General features: G+C 45.3%; 2 protein-coding genes across 3 annotated transcripts in view; both read left to right on the top strand.

Annotated features, from left to right (window-relative positions):
- The first annotated feature begins 588 nt into the window (after positions 1 to 588).
- CREG1 (cellular repressor of E1A stimulated genes 1) lies at positions 589 to 13,726 on the top strand. The gene is made up of 4 exons (XM_037906705.2): positions 589 to 1,178; positions 7,373 to 7,492; positions 10,039 to 10,224; positions 11,017 to 13,726. Exons 1-4 carry the CDS (start codon positions 903 to 905, stop codon positions 11,053 to 11,055), a joined length of 621 nt encoding a protein of 206 aa, XP_037762633.1. The 5' UTR covers positions 589 to 902; the 3' UTR covers positions 11,056 to 13,726.
- A 154-nt stretch (positions 13,727 to 13,880) lies between these two features.
- The window catches only part of CD247 (CD247 molecule), a 95,023-nt gene continuing 82,449 nt past the window's right edge, over positions 13,881 to 26,454 (top strand). Inside the window, exon 1 of one of the 2 annotated variants that reach the window (XM_027820050.3) lies at positions 13,881 to 25,062. In XM_027820050.3, coding sequence (XP_027675851.2) covers positions 25,005 to 25,062 — 58 coding nt within the window. In that variant the 5' untranslated portion in view covers positions 13,881 to 25,004. The remainder of the gene's footprint in view (positions 25,063 to 26,454) is intronic. The other variant, XM_027820051.3, reaches the window with a different exon arrangement.

Below are 26,454 nucleotides of genomic sequence, written 5' to 3'. Positions count from 1 at the left end.
TCCAGCATGATGGGCTCCATCATCTAAATTAGCTGTTACCCCTCAAGAAGGAGAGCTTGGAGTCACTGTGGATAGTTCTGTGAAAACATCTGCTTAGTGCGCAGCAGCCATCAAAAAAGCTAAGAGCAGCTTAGGAGCCATGAGGAAAGGCACAGACCATGGAACAGAGCCTAGCACAATGCCGCTCTACAAATCCATGGTGTCCAGGGAGCAGCTCTTGCAAAACCAGGGGGCAGCCCTACCCCCTGCCGTTACGCCACCCTGGCAACAGCCGTGCAAAAAATCCTCGAGGGGGCAGGGTGCTTGGGCCAAACCTGGGGCGCTCCCCCCACAGCCCCCGGCACCAAACGGCCCCCGTAGCCTGGGCCCGAGGGCTGCGAGGAGAGTGACCCGCAGCAGCTCGCGCCCGCCGCGGCCTGGGGAGTCAGGGGCCCCTCCCACCACGTGACCAGTTTGTTTATGTTTCACCTAACCAGTAGCAGCGTGTGAGTGCCACTCCCTCCGCCCCAAGCCGCTTTAACCCCGCCTCCGCCCGCCCAGGGCGAGTCGTTATTGGAGGAGATTGCGAAGGGGCTTTATTCATTGGCTGACATAGGAGCGACTCCTTCCGCCGCACAGAGCCGCTGCGAGAATCGGTTATGTTTACCAGCGATGGACTTCGTGCCCATTCGCCCCGCCCTCTGGCAGAGCTCATTGGCGGACATGAGAGGGCGGTGTGCGCCCATTGGCTGAAAGCAGAATGACCACGCCCCACTGAAGTACTGTTCCGCCTCCAACGCGCCCTCATTGGTGGAGAGGGCCGGGTGGCGGGTGCCCATTGGCTGAGAGTGGCGTGGTCCCGCCCCTTCAGGAGGAAACCGCCTGGCCACCCGCGGCGAGCAGAGTTAGTTACGCTCTTAGCTATGAGGCAGCGGGTGATTCTCCTCCTCCTCCTGTGGGCGCTGGTGGTCGGCGCGGGGGCCGGGATCCCGCCGCATGAGGACGCGGCGCGCGTGGCCCGCTACGTGGCTCACCAGTGCGACTGGGGCGCGCTGGCCACGCTCTCCGCGCGCGAGCCGCTGCGGGGCCGCCCCTTCGCCAACGTCTTCTCGCTGAGCGACGGGCCGCCCGGGCCCCGCGGCAGCGGCGTCCCCTACTTCTACCTCACCGCGCTCGAGGTGTCCGTGCAGGACCTGCAGGTGAGCGCGGCGCCGGGCCCTGCTCGCCCCGGCCGGGGAGGGGGCGGGCCCGCAGGGTTGGGGCTGGGCGCAGCGGGCGATCGCTGACCCGAGTCCTTGCCGTGGGGTTCGCGTGCGTGTCACTGGACCCCCCCCCCCCAACGCCGGGGCCATCTGCCCCCGGCCCGGTGCCCCTCAGTGAGTCAGTGTCTGGTGCTGGTGAAATGCTGCACTCGCTGTGGGGGGCGTGTCCCGGCCGCATGTGCCGTGGGCGAGCTCATCTAGGCCGGTGTGTCTCGTCTGTGCCCCTCAGAGGGGACATAGCTTGATCGAGCAGCAGAGGGGACTGGGTCTGCTATTTCAGGCCACAGGGGAGCTCCTGATGAGCATGCCCTTCCTCCCCCATTTGTGAGTGGTGTCATACCCCTGCTGCGATATCCCGTGCACACACATCGCACGCATGCCAGTTGTGGTACGCGTGAGAGCTCACACTGAACGGGGGCTCAAGCATCCCAAGATCCCCAATTCCTTTTGAAGAGTAAAGGAAGTTTATTTTGAGATCAGTCTTAATTTGGGTGTTACTAGCAAACATCCTTGGCCAACAAGTTTCATAATTAGTGATAATAAGCAAGTTAATAATCATCTTATGGTATGGTATGGTATGGTATGTGGTATGGTATGTGGAAATGGCGAGATGCATCACTCCTTTATTGCAATTATCCTTTCCTTAGCATCCTTGCAAAAGCTGCAAATATTAGTGTGTGCAAATTTGAAATAAAAGTAGGGATAATGGTGTATGAATTAGCTCAGACATTTGAAAAAACAGCCTAACTTCCTAATCTATTTGCTGCTAATATATTTGTAGTATGTGATATTTTCTTCAGGAGTTGGAACATTGTTTGCTCTGCGACTACTATGACTTGAGTGCTGATTAATATAGCCATTATGGAATACAGCATCTGGAGACATCAGAAGTATAAAGTGAAGACAGCGAAGCTGCTAAATGTATAGAAGAGGACTGGAGTGTTACAAGCAGCCAGAAAAGTAATCTCTAGGCAACTCTCCTCAAACATGTTATGGTCATCTATGACAAAAATGCACCAATAGATGAAACTGCTGAAGCTCCAAGAGGGGGCACTGAGTAAAGAAGCAGAGGACTTCAAAAAGAGGAGGGTGGGCACCAAATGAGCCACACGGGACTTGGGAGCTGAAAAAGTGGCTCTGTTGGGCTAAAGCAACCAAGGGTGTGTCTATACTTCAGGAAAACAAAAACAAAAAAAAACCAGGCAGCTAGTCTCGGAGCCCGGATTGACTGAATTGGGCTCACGGGCCTTGCACTGTGAGGCTAAAAATATCAGTGTGAATGTACCCACTTGGTCTGGAGCAGTGGTGGGCAGCATGCGGCACATCAGGGTAAGCTGATTGCGGGCCGTGAGACATTTTGCTGATGTTGACCGTCCCCAGGCACAGCCCCCCGCAGCTCCCAGTGGCCGCAGTTCGCTGTTCCTGGCTGATGGGAGCTGTAGGAAGCAGCGGGCAGACTGATGGGCCTCATGCGGGGCGCAGGTTGCCCACCACTGGTCTGGAGCCTGGGCTCTGACTGGGTTTGAGAGCCCGAACGGGAACATATACACTGCTATTTTTAGCCCTGTTCCATGAGTCCAAGTGAGTTGGCATGGGATCTGAGATTTGCTGATTCAGAGTCTTTTGCAGTGTAGATGTGCCTGAAGAGCTTCAGAGATGCTCAGACCCAAATACTTACTAAATTCATTTACAGCTGAAACAAAAGGCATATGAGAGCAGACTGAGACAAAGAGTCAAAGCAGCAACCACTGAAAGTCCCTAACCAGCTCCTGCCAAACTTCTTTTCTTGGCTTGGTGAAGAATGAACTAACTAGACTGATTTAGTGTGCTTAAGGCGATAGCAGCAGTTGGTTGTATGTACCAGGGCTTTGGAGCTGTGCTCTGGCTCCACTTCAGCTCCAGGCAAAAACCTGCAGCTCCACTGCTCCGGAGCTGCTCCGCGCTCCAGCTCCAGGCTCTACTCCAAAGCCCTGGTATATACAATGCAGTAGTGGAGGGGACGGGAGAGGTTTTGAGCACTAGTCACTGCTACTGTTTTCTGTAAAGAATTTTAAAAGTAGTAGAAGTGTGTCATGATTCCCACTGGGGGCATGAGATCCAAGAATGAGGAACCAATAGTGATGGTATTGTTTAAAGAAATCATTAAACTATGTAATACCCAGGATGGTGCTACTTATTTTTACATGTCTGCACACACTCAAGTCCCTGCTGAAGAGTGCAGTCTAAAAAACACAGATTTGGAGGAGAATCCAATACATGATTTCCCCCTCTCTTCACTCCTGTTTTCCTTGTAAAGAAAACTAAAACGTGGGCAAAACACTCATGAAGTTTTGTTTTAGCCTTTGCCTATATAACTAATGTCAATTTGCCTCTTGAATTATCTGTCTGTAGTCCTCACCTGGTTGGTCTGAATGCTTTGTAGTTACCATTTTTCCCTTTTAATTTCTATTTGTAATATTTCATGTATGAAACTATTTGTTTTAAGAAATATGGAGGTTTGATCAAACACTGCATTTTATGACCCCTGCCTAACTGTTTTGACACTGTTATAGATTTTACTGTTTCAGTAGGCTCTTTCCAATCAGAAAGCTCCCCCACAGATGATGTATTCTCTTATCTATATTCTGCTGTTGCAGCACAGAGGTCAACTGTTTGGTTCACCATCACATAGAGACCTGTGCCAGCAGATAACACCAAATAACTATGATTCAGCTTTTTTTGGAGTTGATCAACTTGAGCATTTGCACTGTCATAGTCTCGTGGTGGCTGTAGTTCCATAAATGCAGTGGGAACTTGTATAATGCTTAGGTCGCTTAAATTTTTTTGCTGAAATAAGCTATTCTAATGGAATTTCCCAGATGCACATTGAACTCTTAGTTGTGTTTTGAGGGGAAGGTGTGAAATATAATGTCAAATTATATAAATAATCTAGTGTTTTGAAAGGAGACTTCAGATTCTGAAATCAAAGAAATGCACAAGAAAGTTGGAAACTTATGCAGACCTACATAAAGTTTGTGCAAATATCCTTCCTTCTCTGCCTAGCTAAAAGCTCTACAGATCTTTGCAGTTACAAAACTAAATTCATTTGGGAGCTAATTTAGATATGAAGCTTGTCCTCAGGAGATAGAAGCCTTAATAATTTCTACTTTATCAGTTAGAGGACCAGAACTTATTTAAATTTTGCCCTTTTCTGAAGTCCATTACTGCTAACCTGGTAAACTGAAACCAAACTGAGAGGAATGAGGTTTATCTTCTATTATTGGTTAAACAGACTTGTAAACAAACATGAGTCCTCCACCATTGGATCTGCATTGACGAACTCTTGTCCCTGTGTGGAACCCCATTGACCAGTAGGGCTTTGCATGGGTGTAAGGGGCTACGCGTGTGATTTGACTACAACACTGGGGGGAGGGTGTTATGGTCTTTTAAATATTGAAAATGAAGAAGTTCATGTGACTGTTCACTCCATGATGGGAATGCAGTTCTCTGAAGTACTGTATTCCCCCTCTGGCCCCACTTTGGAGGGATAACATTGGTTGAATTGTTTGTTTCCTGACAAACACTTAGGGCCTGACTACGCTAGGAGGCCTTTGCACTGATATAGATGCACTGCTCCATTTTAAAGCAGGGCTTGCATTATTGCAGTGTGTCTTGGTTTCAGATGCAACATATCTATACCAGGAATTTGTATCCATGTAGGTAATGTGGTCAGGCCCCATAACCTGTACCTTAAATGCATACTGACTTTTACCTCCTCCATATCTGGCTTTGGAAGAAACTGATTTTCCTAGTCTGGATTCTTACTACAAAACCTTCTATGTAAATTTCTTGATGTTTTCAACAAATTAATTTTTGTAAAATTTAAAAAATCTCCATGCATGTGTTGACAACTACTAAGTGTGACAAGTTTCAGAGTAGCAGCCATGTTAGTCTGTATTCGCAAAAAGAAAAGGAGTACTTGTGGCACCTTAGAGACTAACACATTTATTTGAGCATAAGCTTTCGTGAGCTACAGCTCACTTATGCTCAAATAAATTTGTTAGTCTCTAAGGTGCCACAAGTACTCCTTTTCTTTTTAAATGTGACAAGTTATAGTTAAGGCATTCTCATCATATCAGCTTTTGGGCCTTTCTAACTTATTCTTGGACAGACGCTTGTCATGCTTATTTTTAGGCGAAAAGGGATTTTTGTTTTTTAAACTAGGTAGTAAGTCTTCCAGATATGTTTGTGCTTCCAGAATGGAGTTGAGTGCTTTTTATTTTAAACAGTTGAAGTTGCTTTCAAATAGATTTTTACACTCCTAACTTAAACTGGATTTTTAAAACTAGCTTCAAACGTTAATGGAGTTGAGAATATATAGATCATACATTAAATTCAGGTGTTAATAAGGCCCATTTTTTGAGGCCTCCAATTGTACGTTAGACAAATTTTCCTGTTAGAACCTTCTAAACCAGGGGTCTCAAACTCAAATGACCACGAGGGCCACATGAGGACTAGTGCATTGGCCCAATGGCTGCATCACTGACACCCCACGCTTGCTGCTCCTGGCCCCTCCCCCACTCCACCCCTTCCCCGAAGTCCCCACCCCAATTCCGCCCCCTCCCTGCCCCCAGAGGGAGCAGAGGGTGTGGCGGGGGCTCAGGGCAGGGAGTTGAGGTGCAGGAGGCATGCAGGGTACAGCAGGGGGCTCAGGGCAGGGGTGTGGGGTGCAGCAGGGGATCGGGGTGCAGGGTGCGGCAGGGGGCTCCGGGTAGGGGGTTGGGGTGCAGCAGGGGTGCCGGGTGAGGCAGGGGGCTCAGGGCAGGGAGTTGGGATGCGGGGTGCAGAAGGGGTTCGGGGTGTGGGCTCTGGCCTGGCGCCACTTACCTAGAGCAGCTCCAGGGTGGCAGCGGCATGCACCGGGGCCAGGGCAGGCTTGCTGTCTGCCTGTCCTTGCCCCACACTGCTCTGCTCCGCTCCAGGAAGCAGCCAGAACCATGTCCCTGGGGGTGGGGGAGGGGGCACACGGCTCTGTGTGCTGCTTTTGCTGCTCCTCCAGGTACCTCCCCTGAAGCTCCCATTGGCCGCGGTTCCCCATTCCCGGCCAATGGGAGGTGCCTGGAAGCAAGAGTTACGCATGCAGCCCTCTTCCTTCCTCCCCAGGGCCGCAGGGGCATGGTTCCAGCCGCTTCAGGGAGCGGTGCGGGGCTCGTGGCACCACGGGGTAGGCAGAGGGGCGCGCGGGAGCTTGGTGGGCCACACGAAAGAACCCCGCGGGCCCCATTTGGCCATGTGTTTGAGACCCCTGTTCTAAACTGTGTGGTCTTTCAGACCTATTCAGAGGCCATCTATCTAGGGCAGTAGTCTCCAAACTTTTTTGATTGCGCACCCCTACCAGTAAAAAAATTTTTGAGCATGCACCCCCAATATATGTATATTTATGTATAAATTATATACATGTACTACTGTACTAATATATTATGTAAATTGTAAAACATACACAAAAATAGAAATTAAAAGACGAGATAAAGATGAAATAAACAATATTTTCAAAAATTTTAATTTTACCGGTACAAAAAACCTTTTTGCTCTCACTAAAAAAAAGTTATTAATATTTGTAGTGAGAGCAATGTGATTGAATATGCTTTATTATTTTTTAAAATGTTGGTTTAACACTTTGTGATACAGCGGGTGCTCAGGGTGGGGTGTGGGGTCTGAGAGGGAGTTAGGGTGTGGGAGGGCGCTCAGGGTGGGGGTGCAGGAGGAAGCTCAGGGCTGGGGCAGGCAGGAGGTGCAGAGCACTTACCTGGGGGAGCTCCTGTTTGGTGCAGGGGGTGTGCAGGTGGCTCTGGGCCGGAGGACTCAGGGCTGCCCCTCCCGCCCTCTGTAGCAGAAGACCAGCTTTGATGTAGTGGATAGACTGAGTCCATTCCTCAGTTTTGAATGGATATATCCATAGTTTGAAAAGATGCATTCTGAACTTGCTGGACACTAATGCAATTATTTTAAACCGGGTTTAGGCTGGTATTCACCAGCACCTGGCATTTCCTGGGAAATTGACAACCCTGCAATCAGTTTATTTTAACAAACTTAGTTATGTAATGCATTGTTTTGGGACAGCTTTGCCAATTACGTTACTGCTTGTATTTCAGGTGGATGCAAATGCCTCCCTAACAGTGTCTTTGGCACAGACTCCTTACTGCAAGAAGAAAGGGTATGATCCCCAGAATCCCCTGTGTGCCCACGTTATCTTCTCTGGGACTGTTGATAAGGTAAACAACTGAAAGTCTGCACTGAACAGGATAGTATTGTGTACAAAGCAGTACTCTTTAGTGAACAGAGAATAGAAATCTGTACAGAAGTGTAACATTACATACTTGACAGAAAAGATTCAAACTAATCGAATGATTCAGGCTAAGCCCTTTGACGATATAGCAATTTAGCTCATAGTTTGCTTAGTAGATTAAGTCACAACTTCTGACCAATACTCAAAGTATCACTGAGAGTCTCTAGAGAGAATTCTATAGAGCTGTTCTTGGCAGAGCTACTACAGTGAGGGAAGTCTCTAATTTCTGTGGTTCTTTTTTTAAGAACTAACAAATCTAAGCCAAGGTTCAGTCAGTACAAAATAACTTAATACTATGGTAAGTGCTCAGTCCGGTTTTAATGACCTGAATGATTAGGCTTCTACCACTTTGCTTGGTTAACAGCTAGTATGAGGCATAAAATTGTAGGAGTTCAAAGATGGAAAAAATATTGCATCATCTGTTGATCTTCCTGCCAGTGCAGTACTGTATTGTTTCCTGCCATTTACTAGTGCTTTTTTCAATCTAAGTTAGTTTTATCAGCCTTCTGTGGGACACTAGACACACTTTGTCATTCAGCCTGAATTTTTCCCTTTAGTATCATCTCATTACTGATAATTATTCCCTCTTAGCAATACCCTAAATAATTCCTTACTTGGTGTTTATGCCCTTCAGATATGAGTACATTATATTTTCCCAACCCCTTAATTCACTGTTCCCACATTTAGCTCTCAATCTTACTTTGTAAATCTGTTCTTCAGTCCTGCATCATTTTTATTACTCATTTGAGCTCCCTCCAGTTTAATATGTTTTTGGTAATTAGGTGCCCAGAAGATACAACTGCACCTGGAATATTGCATCAGCCATGTAGAAAGGATCAACTACAGTGGTGGGCAACCTGCAGCCTGTCAGGGTAATCCGTTGGCGGGCCGTGAGACAGTTTGTTTACATTGACCATCCGCAGGCACTGCTGCCAGCAGCTCCCAGTGGCTGCGGTTCGCCGTTCCCGGCCAATGGGAGCCGCAGGAAGCGGCGTCCAGCATGAAACAAGAATAAGGGAGATGGCCCCCAAAAAGATGCATGATAAACTTGTATTTAATACACAGTACATTATTGAACCACTGCAGAACTATTTACAAAAGACAGTACCGTCAGGCTGCAGTTTGCATAAATGAATAGCTAGTGTTGCTGGTTACTCTCTCTCCAGACAGGGATTTGACATCTTTTGCCAGAGTCTCTTAGTTTTAAAGGAACTAATATAACTTTCTCATTTTTGCTGAAACTTGCTTGTTTATCCTAATAATGAAGCTACCATCCCTGCTCCCTACCCTTTGTTTCCTAAAAATTGTTTTTGTATCAATATTAAGTTATCTAGTTGAGAAGTAGAATTAAACCAGGTACTGCATCATTGAGACAGTCACCTTTTTCAGCTCTTGTAGAATGTGCTCTATAGAGGTGTCATTTCTAAAGCTCACTGATGTGATGTACAATAATTGCTCCACGTAAACGTTGCTGGTGTGCTTTAGTGTAGTGCACATGAATAGGTTCTACCTGGACCAATTAACGTGCAATACGTTAGTGTGCTTTAGAAACCGTACCTCTGTAAAGCGCAGTGTCCCACAATGTAGTCAAGCCTTTGGCTACCATTAGCTAGTCTTATTAGTGTCTCAAAGATTTACCTATGATTTTTCCCAAACAGTGCAGTTTCAGTCTGGGGCCAATCTTTGTACCCAAGCAAAATTATCTCTTCATAAATATATTACCTTACTATTCTTTGTCTGAAACTAGCTTTTCTCTTATGGGGGAAAGAACTTAATCTGTAGCTGAAGTAGTACTTTATTGTGGCCAGAAGAGCAATGGGAATATCAAATGTTCTTAATTTCGAAAGAGATCAAACTAGTAAGTAAACAAGTGTCAATGATATCCAGTAAACATACTCAAGAACGCTCCTCTTCTTCAGGTGAAAGAAACTGTGTATCCTACAAGGAAACTTGCAAAGCTGCTATATGGCTCTCTCTCTTACTTTTTACTCACTATTACCAAATGATTGGTCTCTTCAACAGATATAGTCTTTGGCATTAGTTGATATTTTAAAGAAATAATATTGAATAAATGCAGACTTTCATGGGATTTATCTTTCTCCTCACTTTAAATTGTCATACATCACTCAGGGTGCAGTGCTTTTCTATGGATATTATTTCTCTCTTTGGATAATATTTAATTATAACAGTTACTGGTTGTTAATTTCCAGAGGTGATACTTAGAATGGTGGATATATCCATGCTAGAGAGGAACTCCTGTTGGTACATGTATCTAGCTTTCTGGGGCAAACCTCAATCTGGTGAATCCTCCCTGTCTGGGTGGATGTGGGGTACTATAATTTGGGAGGGAAACTTATTTTACTCTCATGTTAGTAGAATATTCTTATTGGCAGTTGATTTTAAATGCCTCTAAATTAGTCTTTTACCAATGAAGTTTACATCTTTTGTAATATGTTGCTGGTTACTTGTTAGGTGAATGATACAGAAGCTGTCTTTGCAAAGTTATCGTTATTCAGTCGACACCCTGAGATGGCAAGCTGGCCTCGAGATCATAACTGGTTCTTTGCCAAATTCAACATCACCAATATCTGGGTCCTGGACTACTTTGGTGGGCTGAAAACTGTGACTCCACAAGAATATTACAATGTCACACCTTTAGTAAGTCTCTAAGTTTGTCATATACTTGTCCATCTCATACCGGAAAACTGCAAACTTAGTCTTAGAACAGCAGATATGAACGGTGGTCTTGGGTGGTTTTTTTTTTTCCTTGTTGATGTCTTTCCCCCAAGTGATTTATTAAGTGGATGTTCGTCCCTAGCGTAAAGAAATTGCTATAATGTGAATATTCCTGTTGATCAATCCCTGAGAGACAAAGCTTTCCCTTCAATAGTTTGTTTCCTTTCACCCTTCTGTATGCACTTTTTGGTATGTGAGCAGGAATTCTACCCACTTGTAACCTTAGCCAGAGGTGTATCTACTAAAAGTTGTGAAATACAAAAGTTTGGGACACTTTCCTTTTTAAGAAGGATCATTATGGACAGCTGTAATCGTACCTCTAACTTAAACATAATTTCCAGAGGGAAGGCTCCTTTGGAAGGAGCACTGAGAGACAGTGCTGTCTCATTATTAAGTGCAGGATGGAAAGATATCTTGTTTGGTGTACTGGTTAAGAATTGTGAGAACACTCAAATGCACTTATGCTAGGATGTGGTTCTTATTGTTTGATAGATCATTTTACCGGTTGCTGGATTATTCTCAGGCAGAATACTCAAGAGTCATACACAACGCCTAAAGTCTCTTATCACAATACTGGGTGTCTACAAGTCCTGCTACATAACCTTTGTTCAATGGGACAGAAGGCTGCAGAATGAAGTTCCAAAATTTTTCTTGATATAACTTTTTACCTATAGATTCAACTTAATAACTCTTCTTATTTTTACCTTCTTGTAGGTAGAAGAAAATCCTGGATATTATCGACATACAAACTAACTTCCTGGCCTTTCGCCATGCTTTCTGTTTCAAGAGAAACTATCTTCTCATTTGCTCCTAGAGCTCAGTTAATATGGCAAAAAAAATCACAGATGTGCTCAATTTTTAATGAGCTTGCTTTGGGTATACTTCCACCTGTTTGTATTCACATCTCACAAACATTTGTGTGATTGAGCTTGTACTCGCAATCATGATGGTCACAAAAGTGAATTTCCAAATCTCATGTGAGTATGCCTGTTGAGGAAAATATGTTAATCAGGGCATAGCCATGGGTAGGCCACACCCAAGTCTACACATATCTGAGCCCATGTGAATCCCCTCCCTCCCCTGTTCCAGGGAATGGAGAAGGAAATGGAAAGCCTCTGTTCTTCCCTCCTCTCCTTAACTTTTCTGGATTGGATAGTAACTGCCTCCCCCAACAGGGAGGGAGGGGGCCTACTAGAAGGGGGAACACAGCTGCCCTGCATGGTCATGTAAAGACACATTATACCCCCCAGGGATTGGGGAGGGTGGAGTGCTGTGCAACCAATGGCATCAGGGATCGGCACCAAGTGGTGTCAGCTACAGAACAGAGAAACAGGCTGCTGCTTCTGCTGTGTGAAGCCCAGCCAAGCTCTCTCATCATTGCCCATCTCCATAAATTGGGGCCCAGTCAAATTTCTGTTCCTAGCTGTGCTACTGATGTTAATCACAACTAATCAGCACAGTTTAAATCATATGTCTGAGTACAAACAGTTTTGCAAATATCAATCTGTATGGTTTTAAACAATTATGTCTAATAAATAAGGCTAAGATTTGGTCATGGGTGTTTTTAGTAAAACTCAGAGACAGGTCACAGGCAATAAACAAAGATTCAGGGCCCTGACTTGTCCATGACTTTTGCTATAAATTCCCCTGAGTAATTCTTAGCTGTTCCTAGGGTGCCGCTGCTCAGACGGCCCTGGGGTCAGTCGCACTGGCCGCTGCAGCTGTGGATGTCATCCACAGAATCTGTGACCCCTGTGACAGACTTGCAGCCTTACTAATAACTCGGGTTATGATTTGTTCTGGATTGTCCGCATGCAGAAAAGGGCTAAGTTTATCTAAAACTACTTGAGTATTAGCTCAGTTGTACACATTTCTGTGCCTTAATTAAATCATTACTGTTTGTGGGCTCTCTAGAAAGAGAGAACTTCTTAAAATATCAGTTATGTTCTGGGTCATAGTCTTTGGGGCAGAGTAAACTGTAACTAGCTACGTTCTGCAGTGTGGCCCAGGGCTGACATTATCTAGAATATGGAATGAACTAATCACATCAAGATGGAGAGTGAATTGGTGCGGACCTGAAGGCTCCAGGACCCGCAATTGAACATTATTGATGAGTACAGCTGCAGTCTGAAACACTTTCTGTTTAGGTACTTGTATAGCTCTCATCATTATGACTTCACTGCGGTGAGTCGACAGCTGACGCTCCCCTGTCGACTCTGCCTGCACCTCTCTCTCCGGTGGAGTACCAGAGTTGACGGGAGAGCGCTTGATTTATCGCATCCAGACTAGATGCGTTAAATCGACCCCTGTGGATTGATCGCTGCCCATTGATCCTCTGGGTAATGTAGACAAGCCCTCATTCGCCTGTCCCCTACCTAACATTTGGCTTGTGAGTTTAGTGTAGGCACTGTGAAAAAGGGGTCCATTATTTACTAGTAGCGTCTAACTTCTGAATCCATGAAGAAAAGTCTTTTGCTTTATAAATCTAATAAATTGATAGTTGAACAACTTTATTTTCTCCCAACAATAAAACTGGTTTGTGAGGCAGGTATTTTTAAGCATATAAGGAACTTTTCAGTGAGTAACCCAAAAGTGGGGGAGAGGTTTATGAAATGTAATATAGCTGTTTCATCCTTTGAAGTGGTCTTAGTTCACATTAGCTAATGAAAACACTTATGAAAAACTTAGTTCCTTGCTCTTTAAAAGTGTCCCTTCGTCAAGCAGGATTGAATTACAGAATTAAGCCTCTATTTCTGTCCTAGCTGATCTCCCAAGTGCTAAGTTCACAGGAAGTGTCAGAAAGGACCACCTCAGCAGATTAAATTGAACTCATAATGAGGAAGTATTGTCTGGTGGCTAGAGCAAGGGACTTGAGAATCAGGATGCCTTAGTGAGTCAGTAGCAGGCACAGAAATAGAACAGTGTGCATAGTTAAATTGTGTAACCTCTCCTTTTCTCTATAGTGTGGCTGTATTACTGTTTACCTTATAAAGTGTTGGAAGATTTGTAAATCACTTTGATTATCTCTGATAAATTATCAGTCTGTTGTAGGTAAACTACTCCCTTCCCTTCTATGTAAAGGGAAAATCTAGCCAAGTTACTACATTTTGAAATACTTTTGGTAAACTAATTGGGAACTGAGGAAGCTTGCAATTTGGAAATGGCTCGTGTTGGATAGATAATGCTGAATCTAGATGCAGAACGAGCAAATAATTTTATGTTTAAATATATATTTTAAAAAATTGGAGAGCTCTTAAGTGACTCTAAATTGTCAGAAGGACTCGTTGCATCCATTCTAATGGAAGTCCTTGGATGCTCTTCTTGTGCTTCAGGAGAGTGACTTATGACTCAGTATATTTTATTCTGTGTGAACAACCTCTGGTGCTGGGTATCCGTAACAATTAAAATCTATTTTTATGGTAAATGGTGTTTGGTTTAGTTATTTCACAGGATTTACTAATTTTTTCCACTCTTCCTCCTCTTCCCCCCTCCCCGTTCTTGCCATGTAGCTGTGGATGTGGATTGCCAGAAGGAATGGGGGATCTGCTCTGTCAAAGCCTGGCTTGCTCTAATCTATCCGGCTTTATGCCTCCATCTTCTTTATTCCTTCCCTACATTAATGCTGTCACTTTGTGGTAGTCTAGAGAGCGATCTGATCTTATCTGGAGGTGGGGAGAAGGTTTCATTCACATAAACCAAGACCTAGAGATGTTATACTATACTGGGGAAAGGAAGGACTCTTTGGGTCAACACTAGACCTAATAGGCAACAAGTCTGATTTGCCCATTCCTCTTTCCATATTTTACCACATCTAAAATTATTCCACTGATTGTCCTTGTTGCTGACATTTTCTTGTTTTCATGACTTTGTTTTTCACTTAAACCCATTGCTCTGTATTTTACTAGTAGTGATCAAAGTGTATTCATCTTCCTCCTCTTGTATATTAACCCTGTCAGTGTTTTGTGTAGTTCTGACCCCCTAAATGTTTTTTTAAGACTACATTTTTCCATGTAAGGGATCACTGGGGTTGTTCTTACTGTCATTTTAGTTGATCACTGAAATGGGTCACTGACTTTCTCTTTAAACCTTAAATGTGACTATCCTCCTGAGTGTTCTCTGTTAAGGTCTGTAAGCAGTTATACTCTCTCCTTTGCCCCTGCCTAGCATGACAGTCTCCTTATATTAGTCTTTTCTCCTTGCACAGATTCCTTTGCTGTTCTGTGGGTTGGGGTGGAACCATTTGTTACTACCTTCCAGTAATATTATACAATTATTTAGGATAAATTGGAATATTTTTTTCCAGTAGAGTCTATAGTAATGGAATTTTGGCCTACATTAGCACTTGGGGCAGAATACTAGGATGAATGCTTCTTCTGGAAAGAGTGATATGACAACCAGAAGGATCTGGCCACATATGCATTCTTCCTACCAAAGGTGCCCAGTGTAGGCCTCTGAGCTTCCAAGGGCCTGGATCTTCAGGACTAGTAATAGAATTTAAGACCAGAAGGGAACACCAGATCATCTAGTGTGACTTGTATCTCACGAGCCACTAACAGCACCTGCACTCTAAACGAAATTACCAAAATTAGAGCGAAGTATTACAGGTAACAGGAGACTAAACTATTATATGCTACAGGCAGAGACTAGGTAGGACCAAGGCTCCTGCAGTGGCAGGGAATCTGACCAAATAACCCATACCCACATGCTGTAGAGGAAAGGAAAAAACCCCAAGGTTGCTGCCAGTCTGATCTTGGTGGAAATTCCTTCCTGACCTCACCCATATGGTGATCAGTTAGACCCTGAACATGTGAGGAAGAACGAACAAGCCAGAGAAGCACCTGAAGAGGGAGAGAGAGAGAGAGAATGCTTGGTGCCACCTTAGAAGCCCTGACTTACTTCATCCAATGTCCCATCCCCAGTCTCTGATGCTCCAGAAGATGATCAACCCTCCTCCTCCCGCAGTACATTGGGAGCAGGACAGATGGGGAAGAGGAATAATGAAAAAAGCTTTCTTAACCCCTGCAGGTGACTGGCTGAAGCCTTTTAGGAACATAAGATAGAAACCAGATGGGAACCCCCCAGCTGAACTTAAGAGATCCTAGCTTAAGGTGCTAGTGTGGCTACAGGACTTGTAGAATATTTGGATTAAAAAGCTTTCACCAGGTCACTGTTAAGATAGCACAGTTGGCTGGAATCCAAGCTAGTATAAAATTTTTTTCCCCCCTGAAAGTAGTACTACTATCAGTGCTAATCCAGTAAAACATCTGACTTCCTTTGCTAAGGGATATGTAGTGGGGTGGTCACCCTGCTCTGGCCCTGAAGGGGTTAAAACAGCCCTGGAAGAGCCAATAGTAAAAGCAGCCCTGGAGAGGGCTACAGCTGGGAAAAGGGATTAAGACCAGCTAGAGGAAGCTGGCTATGTAGCTGACCACAGGTGTGGCTGGCTTAATCAGGGCTGGCCCTTATAAGAGGGCTGTGGGCCAGAAGCTGGAGTCTCACTCTAGCCCTGGAGTGGGAAGGGCTAGCTGCCTGATAGCGAGGTACCTTAAGCAGAGCAGAGTAGTGCTGGGGAAGGGCAAAGGGAGCTGGGGAGCTCTAGCCTGGTAAACCCCCTGGCTACAGGCCTTGGTAAAGGCCCAGGAAGGTACTGGGGCTGCAGAGGGGCAGCCTGGGGATAGGCAGAGGCAGCTGGTCCCAAGTCCTTACCAATGATAAGTGGCCATTACACTGCAGTCTACCCCAGCGAGCGGGGGTTAGATGACTGGCAGTAGCCACTGACGCAAGGTGGGTTTAGAGGGTTGGGGGTTCCCCAGGGAGGGGAGACCCAGAGTGTAGGGGTGCTGCTGGGGCAGAACCCCAGGGTAAAGGACACGGGGGTCTGGGAGGGACATGAATGCTAGGGGCAGGCGAGACACCAGCCTGCAGAGGGTGCGCCGAAGGCTGGAAAGAGCTAATTCCCAAGATGACCAGCAGGAGGCGCCGGACTGGTGAGTCTCACTTCAATACAAAGTGGTGGAGAACGTGGGCATAGGTGGTCCACCCCTGATAGTCCTTGCCCTGTCCCTTGTGTCGGACTATTGCCTGGATCAGAGACTTGAGCGACCAAGGGTGGAGAAAAAGGATGGACTATTTGGTTTAGTTATTTCTCAGGATTTATTAATTTTTTCCACTCTTCTCCCCCCTCCCAGTTCTTGCCATGTAGCTGTGGATGTATCTTATTTGCCAGAAGGAATGGGGGATCTGCCCTGTCAAAGACGGGCTTGCTCTAATGGAGCCTGTGTGGAGAGCCTGTGTGGCCTGGCTTGCTGAGCAGCAAGCAGGACTGCTTCAGCTGCTGTGGTGGAGGGCACGTGGACCTCATTAGGGGCCTGGGGCTGGAGGCTGGTGCCAGGCCTAAAGACTGTTTCGCCTGTGGGCGACCGGGACACTACAGATGTGAGTGCCCCTACTCGGATGGAGCAAGGAGGCCTCACCCAGAAAACACAACCTCTGTGAGGTCAACAGGGGGGCTCCAAACTTGTTGGGCCTGTGGGGAGCCTGGGCACAGGAAGAGGGAGTACCCCTATGGAACTCATAGGGCCCAGGCTAGTCCTGATGTGGCCAAAGAAAGGCACTGGATGTGCTTCCTGTGCCACAAGGTGGGCCAGGTAAGATGGCCTTGCCCCCAGAGAAAGAGGGGGAGGCTGGAGGATCGGGCTGGGTCGAAAACTGCCCCAAAGGAGGGAGTGGTGAGGACCAGGGCCCTAGAAAGGAGAGGGTCTGGGGCAGAGGGGCCCCAGATCAAAAGGGGAATCCATGTGAGGGCGAGACTTCACTGCTACTTTTGTTTTCCAATCTGTAAGATGAGGTCATATTTATGTAGCTCATAGATGTGATGTTTTAACTGTTTGCAAAATGCTCGACAGCACCTTTCATTTGAGGATCTAAGAACTGAAGAGTATGGGGTAAACATGTCAAAACAGAAATGGAACAGAATAACTGTGTTAGTTTTGCAGTTTAAGTTACGATGTTTGAGGCAATGCTGTACCTTTGATCTTAAACTGCTATACGTAATATAGTCAGTCTATTGCCCAAAACAATAAATAAATCCTAGCTGAGTCTTTCTTTAGTCATCTAGTTAATTGTCATGTTTTAGAGTCATGCTTCCCTCCCTAGAGACTATCTACCCAGCAAAACATACTCATTGGAGCTGTTTACAACATTGGTGTTTCCTGTCCAGTAACAAAAGTGGGAAGTACCAAACTCTAGTAAATTGTCACTGTTGGCCACAAGAGGGTGCCATAGACTTTAGTTTCTTGGGTTGATACATTTTCAAACTATTACCTAAAATAGATTGATTTTGACCTGTTATAAATCCAGCTTAGAAGAATGCTGGGTCTGGGGGTCGAATACGTAGAGTTCACTTCTCTAGCACTTTAAATTCTGTATACTCTTGTCCACCAAAAAAGGCATTCTATTACAGCTATCTAATAAAACACTCATTCTTTTGTTTTTGTCGTTAATTTATGTTGTGAAAGGTGCTGGATTAGCAGCCCTGAAAATTAAAAGTTTTAAATTCACACTTGTCTAGCAGAGGTGGTGGCATCACAGATTTTCCCACACCTGTCTCAACCTTCTCCGGGAGAAACCACCGCCAGTGGTTGACAGGTTTCCTTGTTCATTCAGTCCTTAGCACTTCTGTTGAATGCAGACAAACGCTGCTGACTGTCGTGGCGGTTTTGTCATGTGGACACTTGTCCACTAGCAAATGGACTGAGATATGTAAATCTCTTTTCCTAATGGTCAAATAGCCACTGGATAATTAACCTTTTTGTTTGCTGTGTATCTGGACCAGATTTGAACAAGTAGTCTAGAGTGTTATGAGCGGCTTGTGGTCAATCAGAGCAGGAGTCAGAAGTCAGGCTGAATCAGGTACCAGAAAGTCAGAGTCCAAGACAGGCCAGAGGGCAAACCAGTAATCAGTTGTCAGTAGGCATGAAGCATCTGGTTACTGGAAGTCAGAGTCTGAGATAAGCCTGGGAATAAACCAAGAGTCCAGCAGGTCAGAAACCAGAGTCTGGGATCTCTCTCTGAAATCGCAGGCAGTCTGTATTGTTGCTCAAACAACTCTCTGGCATAGCTTCTGGCTTAAGTCCTAGTCCCAGCCAATCAGTGGGCTGCAAGGAGCTGCCACTCAGGTCCTGCTAGGCAGTACTTCCTGCTGGGCCCAGCCTCGCTAGGTCCTCCTGTGGGAGCCTAGCCTACGCCTCCTGTGGTGATGTGGAGGAGTCAGCACCCAGAACTCCGATGGTTCCAGGCTTTAGCTGTGCAGGCTCTTACACAGAGGAACAGTATTCAAGGAGATAGACCATTCAGCACTTGAAATATTACTGAGACCTTGTTAGACTAGACGACTTCTTGTTTTATGTTCCATCATGGCTGAGAAGCTCAATTCATCAGTTTCTAAGGTTAAACTCTTGGAGTTGGTCCAAAGGCTTCTCCAAAACAAGAACTTGTTTCAGGTCAGTATAATAGGTAGTTGTATCACTTGGGTTTGTGATGGGATGAAGGCATGTAGGTAGTAAGAGACCAGAGAAGTGATAATTCGCTGTCATTGGAGGCTGGTTTATTTAATTTTTAACGCAAAGGGCCTAGTTGCTGTGATGATGGTTAACCTGCAAACCAATAAAAGTAATGTATTTGAAAATGTTTGTTTTAAAAATTCTCCCTGTTGCTAATCCTACATCTAGAGAGCCCCAGTCATCCCCCCAGTTACCCACTAGATTCTAACTCTCATTATCAGCCTTGAGCATATAATCTTTCCAGTTTAAATAGAATGGATGAGACTCTCTGGAACTTCCCAGTGAAGCTTCTTAAGCAGCTGCTGAGTGAGAGGAGGTTGTCCCTCAAAAATGTTGCCTGGAGGGTAGAAAGGAACTAGACGTTAGGACAGGGGTTCTCAGGACAAATTTTTGGTGGCCTTAGAGTGCGGCCACTTACTCTTGCTGGTTGCCGCTCTCTCACTTTTTCCTAAAACACTTAATTAGCTTTAGGAAAAACAAATAAATATGCACATTTACATGTCCAAATCATTGTAATTTATTTATTGCTAGCTAGTAAGTCTGTTGTCAAAAGTGATATTAACAAACATACTAGTATCATTTTTCACAGCAGACTTACTCAGCCCTGCCAAGCCTGGGGACAAATTAAGCCCTGGATGTGGCGGCCAGGGGAGGCATCAGGGGATTAGAGCCTGAAGCCTTGCTGCTGGAACCTGGGGCCTGTTGCTGTGCAGCCAGAGCCCGGGACTGGAGCCCGAAGCCCCATGGCCAAAGCCTACCACCCTGCTACCCCAGGGCTGAACCCCAAAGTCTGAGCCCTACTGCCCTCTGGGAATGTAGAGAACTCACTGGGTGCCTGCTCCTCCAGTGTTGTGCCCCAGGTGTCTCCAAAGGGGGGCAAGGCCCAACCCCTGCTGGTGGCCCCAGCAACTAACACAAAGGCAAGGCATCCAGGAGCAACGGGGGGAAGGGGCTGCTACTTTGCCCCTCCTACCCCAACCCAGGAGGCTGTGGCTGCAAGAAAAGTCCCTGTTGGCCACATGCGGCCATGGTGGTCGCATTTGAGAGAGGCTGTGTTAGGACTGCGTGATTTCATTTGTGGTTCTGCCACTGACTTGCTTTGTGACCTTAACCTCTCTGTCCTTCACATGCTCTGTCTGTAAAATGTAGATAATACCTACCTCACAGGCTCCTTGTGAGACTAATGCTTGTAAAGCAGCTCAACATCTTTAACTGAAAGATTTATTATTTTTTTTTAAGTCGAACTAATAGGACCTGTTCTGACTACCACAAAAACATGGTAAGCTGACAAAGCCCAATAGAGGAGTGTATAAGTTTGGGTCTTTGCCCATGGTCCCCATTAAAGATCACTTCATCCAGTGCTACAATCTAGCTACCTGTAGGCCAAAATGCAGCCTTTGTTTAGACAAGAAATAGAGAGATGATTCTATTAAAACTTCAGTGGCAATTTTAGTGTGCAATATGGTTTATGCCTCTTGGCATTTAGTCAAGACCAAGTTACATAATCAACTGCTAATTGGGGCCTTGATTTAAAAAAAAAAAAAAAAAAAAAACCACTCATTTTAATGTTTTAGCCCTGCAACTAAATATGTGGAAAAGCTCCTAAAAGAAAAAGTGAGAGAAACAAGGAAGAGAACCTGAAATGGAGAAATGCCTCACAGATCACAGTAGTGTCAAGGTGTTCACCATGACTTTATACCATAAGCTAAACTAATGCATAATAGCTAGTGAGGTCTATATAAATGTGGGAATAAAGTACTGAAGTTGGTTCACACGTTGGGAGTGTGTGCTTTGAAAAGAATTATGGAGTTTTCCTACATACAGCCCAAGGGACTGTAAACCTGTGAAACTTGTGCCAGCAAAATAGGCTATAACAGAAATCAAAGTGGAATTAACAGGTCAAATCATTAATAACCAGTAGGATTGCTTATTTCCCTTTCTGTAGGTTAATGTGATTTGCCTACATCTTACATTCTCTCATAATCAATTAGGTTCTCCAGAGAATTGTGGTCTGAACAGGTTGTTGATGGTTTTAGAACCAGCTGCTGCTTTTCAATGTCAGGCATCTTGAAAGTGACACTATAGTGCTTGTTCAACAGGCTGAGAACTGGTGCATGTTCATAGGGGCCCCACATTAATGTTGTTCTAATGTCTTAGATATATTTCTAACACCTTAATCAGGCTGAACACTTAAAAACAAAGCAGAAACAGATGACTGCAAATCACAAGAAACTAAGCAGTGGATGGGAGTTTTCTGGTATAATACACAGATGCCTGTTTATTTCCCATGGGACATGTACATTCACGGACATGTTTATCTCCTGTGTTACACAGGTGTCTGTTTTCTTCTATTCTACAGTAGCCTGTCACTTTAGATGTGGCAGGGCTTCTGTTTACACTCTGCAGCTGCAAGGGATACTGGCAGCTGAGTGGGAGGCCTTAGGAAAGCAATATTTTCACTCCCCGAGGGGAGCAGCTGTAGTAAGACAAACTCCTCTTCACTGTCTGTTGGCAGCATCTGAAGCAAGAGCAGAAGCCAGGAATTCTTCCTTATACTTTTCCTTACAGGGTATTGGCAAATGTGCAGAGGGGGAGGAGATAATCCCCTTGGAATGCAACAATTAATACTTGTGCAATCATTGCTCCATTTCAAGGGGATTAGCACATAGAGGCAATTAGGGCAGAGTGAAGCTTCACTATAAATTCCAATGCACTAAAATGCAGAGGCGCAGTATAGGACTGCCTCTAGATCAGGGGTTCTCAGGACAAATTTTTTGATGTCCTCAGAGTGCGGCCACCAACTCTTGCTGGTTACCGCTCTCACACTTACTTAATTAGCTTTAGGAAGAACAAATAAATATGCACATAGTCAGCCCTGCCAAGCCTGGGGACAAATTAAGCCCTGGATGGGGGACTAGGGGCAGCATTGGGGGGCTAGAGCCTGAAGCCCCGCCACTGCAGCCTGTTGCTGTGCAGGCAGAGCCCGGGACTGGAGCCCGAAGGACCACGGCCAGAGCCTGCTACCCCAGGGCTGAACTCCATAGCCTAAGCCCCACCGTCCCTGGGAAGGTTGGGGACTCGCTGTCTGCCTGCTCCTCCAGCATTGTGCCCTGGGGGTCTCCAGAGGGGGGCAGGGCCCAACCCCTTCTGGCAGCCCCAGCAACCAACACCAAGGCAAGGCATCCAGGAGCAACAGGGACGGGGAGGGGCCTCTACTTTGCCCCCAGTTCTTCCAGCCCAGGAGGCTGTGGCTGCACTTGAGAAACGCTGCTCTAGACTACGTTTTGTCAATGTAAGTCACTAGCTTGCATACTTTAAACAGTGATATGCACACTTCTCTTTTCTTTGCAGTGTCTTGTGCATGAATGGCAGGTCCATCTGTGGGCTACAGCCTGCTCACCATACAGAACTTCTACTGTCTATTCAGTATCCATTATCTTTGTGTGAATATCTCCAAAAATTGTTGTAAGAGCTTGGTGTTGAATTAGTTTTTGGGGACTACAATACTACCATTTATTGCTGAAAATAGGCCAGGCTCTACAGACATTGACTTTCTCCAATGTCTTCCAGATCCTCTAACAGGTGACAGAGGTATTAAGTTTGTCTGCGAATACTAACTGTACTAGGTAGGATCAGGAGAATCAGATCTGCTGATAACAGATCTGCCCTTAATCCCAGCAGTCTGTGGTGATGATTATGGGTAGGGTCTCTGGGGTAGCAGTGCATGAGCCAGAGGGCAGTGTGTCATTATTTTTATCCCCAGCTTGACTGTGGAGCAGGTTCATTTTTAGTTTTCATTTATTTCCTGTTTAAACTCCAAACCCTGCTGCTTCTTTATACCTCAGGCAAGCACACCCAGCCTGAAAACAGGCTGCCTTTGGGGGATGAATTAGCCTCCTGCATCAGAGAAGCTTGTGCGAGGCCTGCCTGTGGCCAGAGAGAGAGAGAGTGGCATATTGACACAGCGTCTGGTGAACGTATGCTTTGTGTACTCTAGGAAATTTACCAATCATAGACAACAGGTGCCAGAAACAGGTGCAGCTTAACCACGCTGAGCACTGTTGAAATGGAAGTGTACAGTATACCAAACTGTTCAGTACAGGTCCAGAAACCATGATTAACCCATCTCCCTCTGCCAATAATGGGTAATTTCCCCAACAGACATGGTGCTAGACATATAGTCAAGGTAGCTAAAAGCTTCTCTTAACCCTTCAGAGAAGGTCTGCTGTCTCCACTGTGTACTTGACTCACTATAAAGTTGCAATATTTGACAACATTGCATTGATGAGCATTTTGTCCAGTTTTGTTATAAATATTCTGAGAAATGGAGTTCCTCACCACTTCCTGGTGGAGACTCTGCCATAACTTAATAGATCTCCTTGTTACGAAGGTTTTTTTGGGTATTCAAACTAAAATTTCCCTTTCTTAATTTCATCTCATAATTCTTACTTACCTCCTTTTGTACCAGCCTAAATAATTCTACTCCTTTTATCGGCCTGTTGCTGCTCAAGTCAGTGGTAAAAAATCTTATTGGGGAATATTCAGGGAGATGTGTGCTCTGACCACCCTCTGGCTCCCATTGCTGTTCCTTTTGTCCCTTTAAAAATTCTGGGGCCTCATGCCCCAGAGTGCTCTGGACTCCTGGGTTTTATTCCCAGCTCTGCCTGCCTTGGCAAGCTAATTTCTCCATCTACATACTGGGCATAATAATGCTTAGCTGCTGCATCAGGCATGTTTGTGAGACTAATTTAATTCTTTGAGCTCCTCAAGTGAAAACACTGTGAAATAGCTCAGTATTATTAACACTGTCAGCCGACAACAGCTAGCCAACTGACTAAGAGAAGAGCCCTGGAGAATGAAATCTACTAAGTTACTGTTCACTTGAAATAACTCTTCTGTTACTGCCTATATAGTTTGCTAAGTTGGAACTGGGCTACTAAAAGGCGCCTCAGTAGTCCCCCATTTGAGTCTTTTATTTTGAATTGTATATTAAGTGCTGGTTGAAGGTGTTAGTTTGAAAGCCCCAAGGAGTCCTATTAATTCCCAGAGCATAACTGTTCTGGTAGAAGCAGGGCAAACATCCCCGACTGCACCCTGCTAGTGTGTCTCAACGGCGTCACGGAGGGACCGCTTCTAGGGATGAGAGGGTTGTTCAGTCTCCTGGCCCACTCAGGCCTTTAGTGAGAGGAGATGTGGTGTATGTAGCTCGGACACTGCAATGCCATTTGTTTTAAAGGTACTACGCCTTTACATTTTCTAAGAACTCTCCCTCTGTGCGGAGGTCAGCAGCCATTTTATTCTGAGTTGTGGCAGCCTGTCCAGGGGGCGCCGACTGCGTCTCTGCGGGAGAGTGCACGCTGTGCGTCTCCTCCCCTAAAGGCTGCAGCAACTCTGAGAACAAAATGGCCGTTGAACTCTGAGGCGAGAGAGGCTGTTCTTAGCTATGTAAAGGAAGGGGCAGCACCTTTAAAACAAAAGGCATCGCAGTTTCCCAGCTACCTACACCCAACAGGGGCCTGTTAGTTCCAAATTTCATGGTGCTTTCCTGTCATGTGGACGCTTGTCTACAAGGAACAAAATTGAGACCAACTCCTTTCACTCAGGCCACCGAGTAGCCGAAAGAGGATAACAAGTTGTGGTCACTGGTGGCCGGTTCTGGATTTAAATCAGTGACCCAAGATGAAGAGCTCCGCCAATCCCCTGAGCCATGTAGTTGTCCGAGGATGAGCGTGGTATGCCCTGAGTTGTGTTTTCACCTCTGTTTCTGATTTACTGTACTATGAGTGAATATCGCGCCCTGCGTACTTTATAGGCTTCTTGTAGAAGTTCAGCTGCTGCTGATTTAGAATTTCTGAGGCTCTATCAGAAAAACTAATAAAAGAGGGGAAAAAAGAGAACCCCAAACATCAATACCAAGAATATGAAACCAAACCTCTAAAGCTTCCTGGTTGTGAAGCAAAAGAAGGAGCGTGTGTTTCAACCACACTGCCGGCAGGTGGACTCTGAAAGATCTTATAGACCTCGCACTTCCTGTGGAGACAGCCAGAAGAACAAAGCCAGTGGAGGTGCCTTTTCTCCTCACCATCCCACTCTCTGATAACTCGCGGCCTCCAGCCCCTCAGTGCAATCCGGGGGAGCAAGATGAAGTGGAAGGGGATTGTTATCTCTGCTGTCCTGCAGGCACAGCTCCCAATTACAGGTATGGCCAGCTTTTCATATTACAAGGAACTATTTTAAAACCTTTTTGAGGTGGGGACAGAACACAACGTTTCTGTCGGATCCCCGCCCTTCTGGTAGCAGGAGGGCATCTGCGTGTGAACCTCTAGCATGTCTGTCCTCCTAATTATGACTAGTTATGCACTAGTTCAGAACCGGCAGCTGCAGGACTTTCTGAAAATGAAGTCTTTGCTATAAAGAAATCCTTTGGAAGGTGGGGAGGGGCAAATGAGGCAGCAGCAGCAGCTACCTACCATTGATGAGGCCTGCCTTTGTTGTGTCACAGTAAAAGATATGACAGCTGAATAACATCTTGTAATTAAATGGGGTTTCTAACCCTCCCCCCAACAGTTCTCTCTTTGGGATTTAAAAAATGAAAAGTTGATATGCTGAGTGCAACCACCTTCAGTATGCTGCCCAAGAGATACCTTTAATTTAGCTGGATAGAGTAAGCACTGCGTTGATCTTTAGTGGCACGTTCAGTGCTTGGTTTCCAATAAACGTCACACCCTAGCAGCTCAGAAGCTGCTGTTGAGGGATTAGAGGAAGGGTAAAAAAACTATGATTTCCCCCCATCTTTTTCTATACCTGTACATTTGCTTTCAGCAGATGTAACTAATCAAAATGAATGAAGTTTCCTTACCTTATGTGTGTGTTTGGTGGGTGTTTATAAACCGACTCCACTCAGGCAGACAGTGGAGTGGGTTTAACATGCAACCATCCACGATTTAAGTTAATTTGGGGGAAGATGGGCATACATTTTAATAATCCGTAAAATCAAGGAAAACTAGATCAATTTAATTTGCATCTAGAGAAGGGACAGGAAAAGGCCTGAATTTGAGTAAGTCAGCAAACGTGAAAGACAGTGAGGCCACCTTCAAGTGTATGTAGAAAATCCATATGAAGAGTTTCATCGTTTTCTCTAGTCAATGTACACAACCAATGCACCATAAACAGCGCTTTTACATGAAGTGTTTTGGGGACCTCAATAAACTTTCAGATAAACAAGGTTTTTGGTGATTAGGGAAATGACCCGAAGCATTCACTGCTGCTGTGCGACATAATCATGTTCTAGTTAACCTGTGTACCATATATTTCAACAGGATTTTAAACTAGATTTGCATTCTCCGCAGTAAGTACTCACAGCTACATTTATGTTAATATTTAACAATAATATATCCATTTGGGATATTAATGTGTTTCTACATACATTGAGCTGTGTGTGCACATGCACAAATATAAGATGTGTACCAAAAGTAGGAAAAGCATTTTTTCTGTCCTCTTAGAATATTTTCAAAATGCACAAAGGCCTAGGATGTCTGAAGGAAAGGTGATTGTACTTATAAGCACATAAAGATTTAGAAACTACTTAGGG

The sequence above is a fragment of the Chelonia mydas genome, chromosome 1, assembly GCF_015237465.2.
Source record: "Chelonia mydas isolate rCheMyd1 chromosome 1, rCheMyd1.pri.v2, whole genome shotgun sequence".
NCBI classification, from domain to species: domain Eukaryota; kingdom Metazoa; phylum Chordata; order Testudines; family Cheloniidae; genus Chelonia; species Chelonia mydas.
This window is presented reverse-complemented; position numbering and strand designations above follow the sequence as displayed.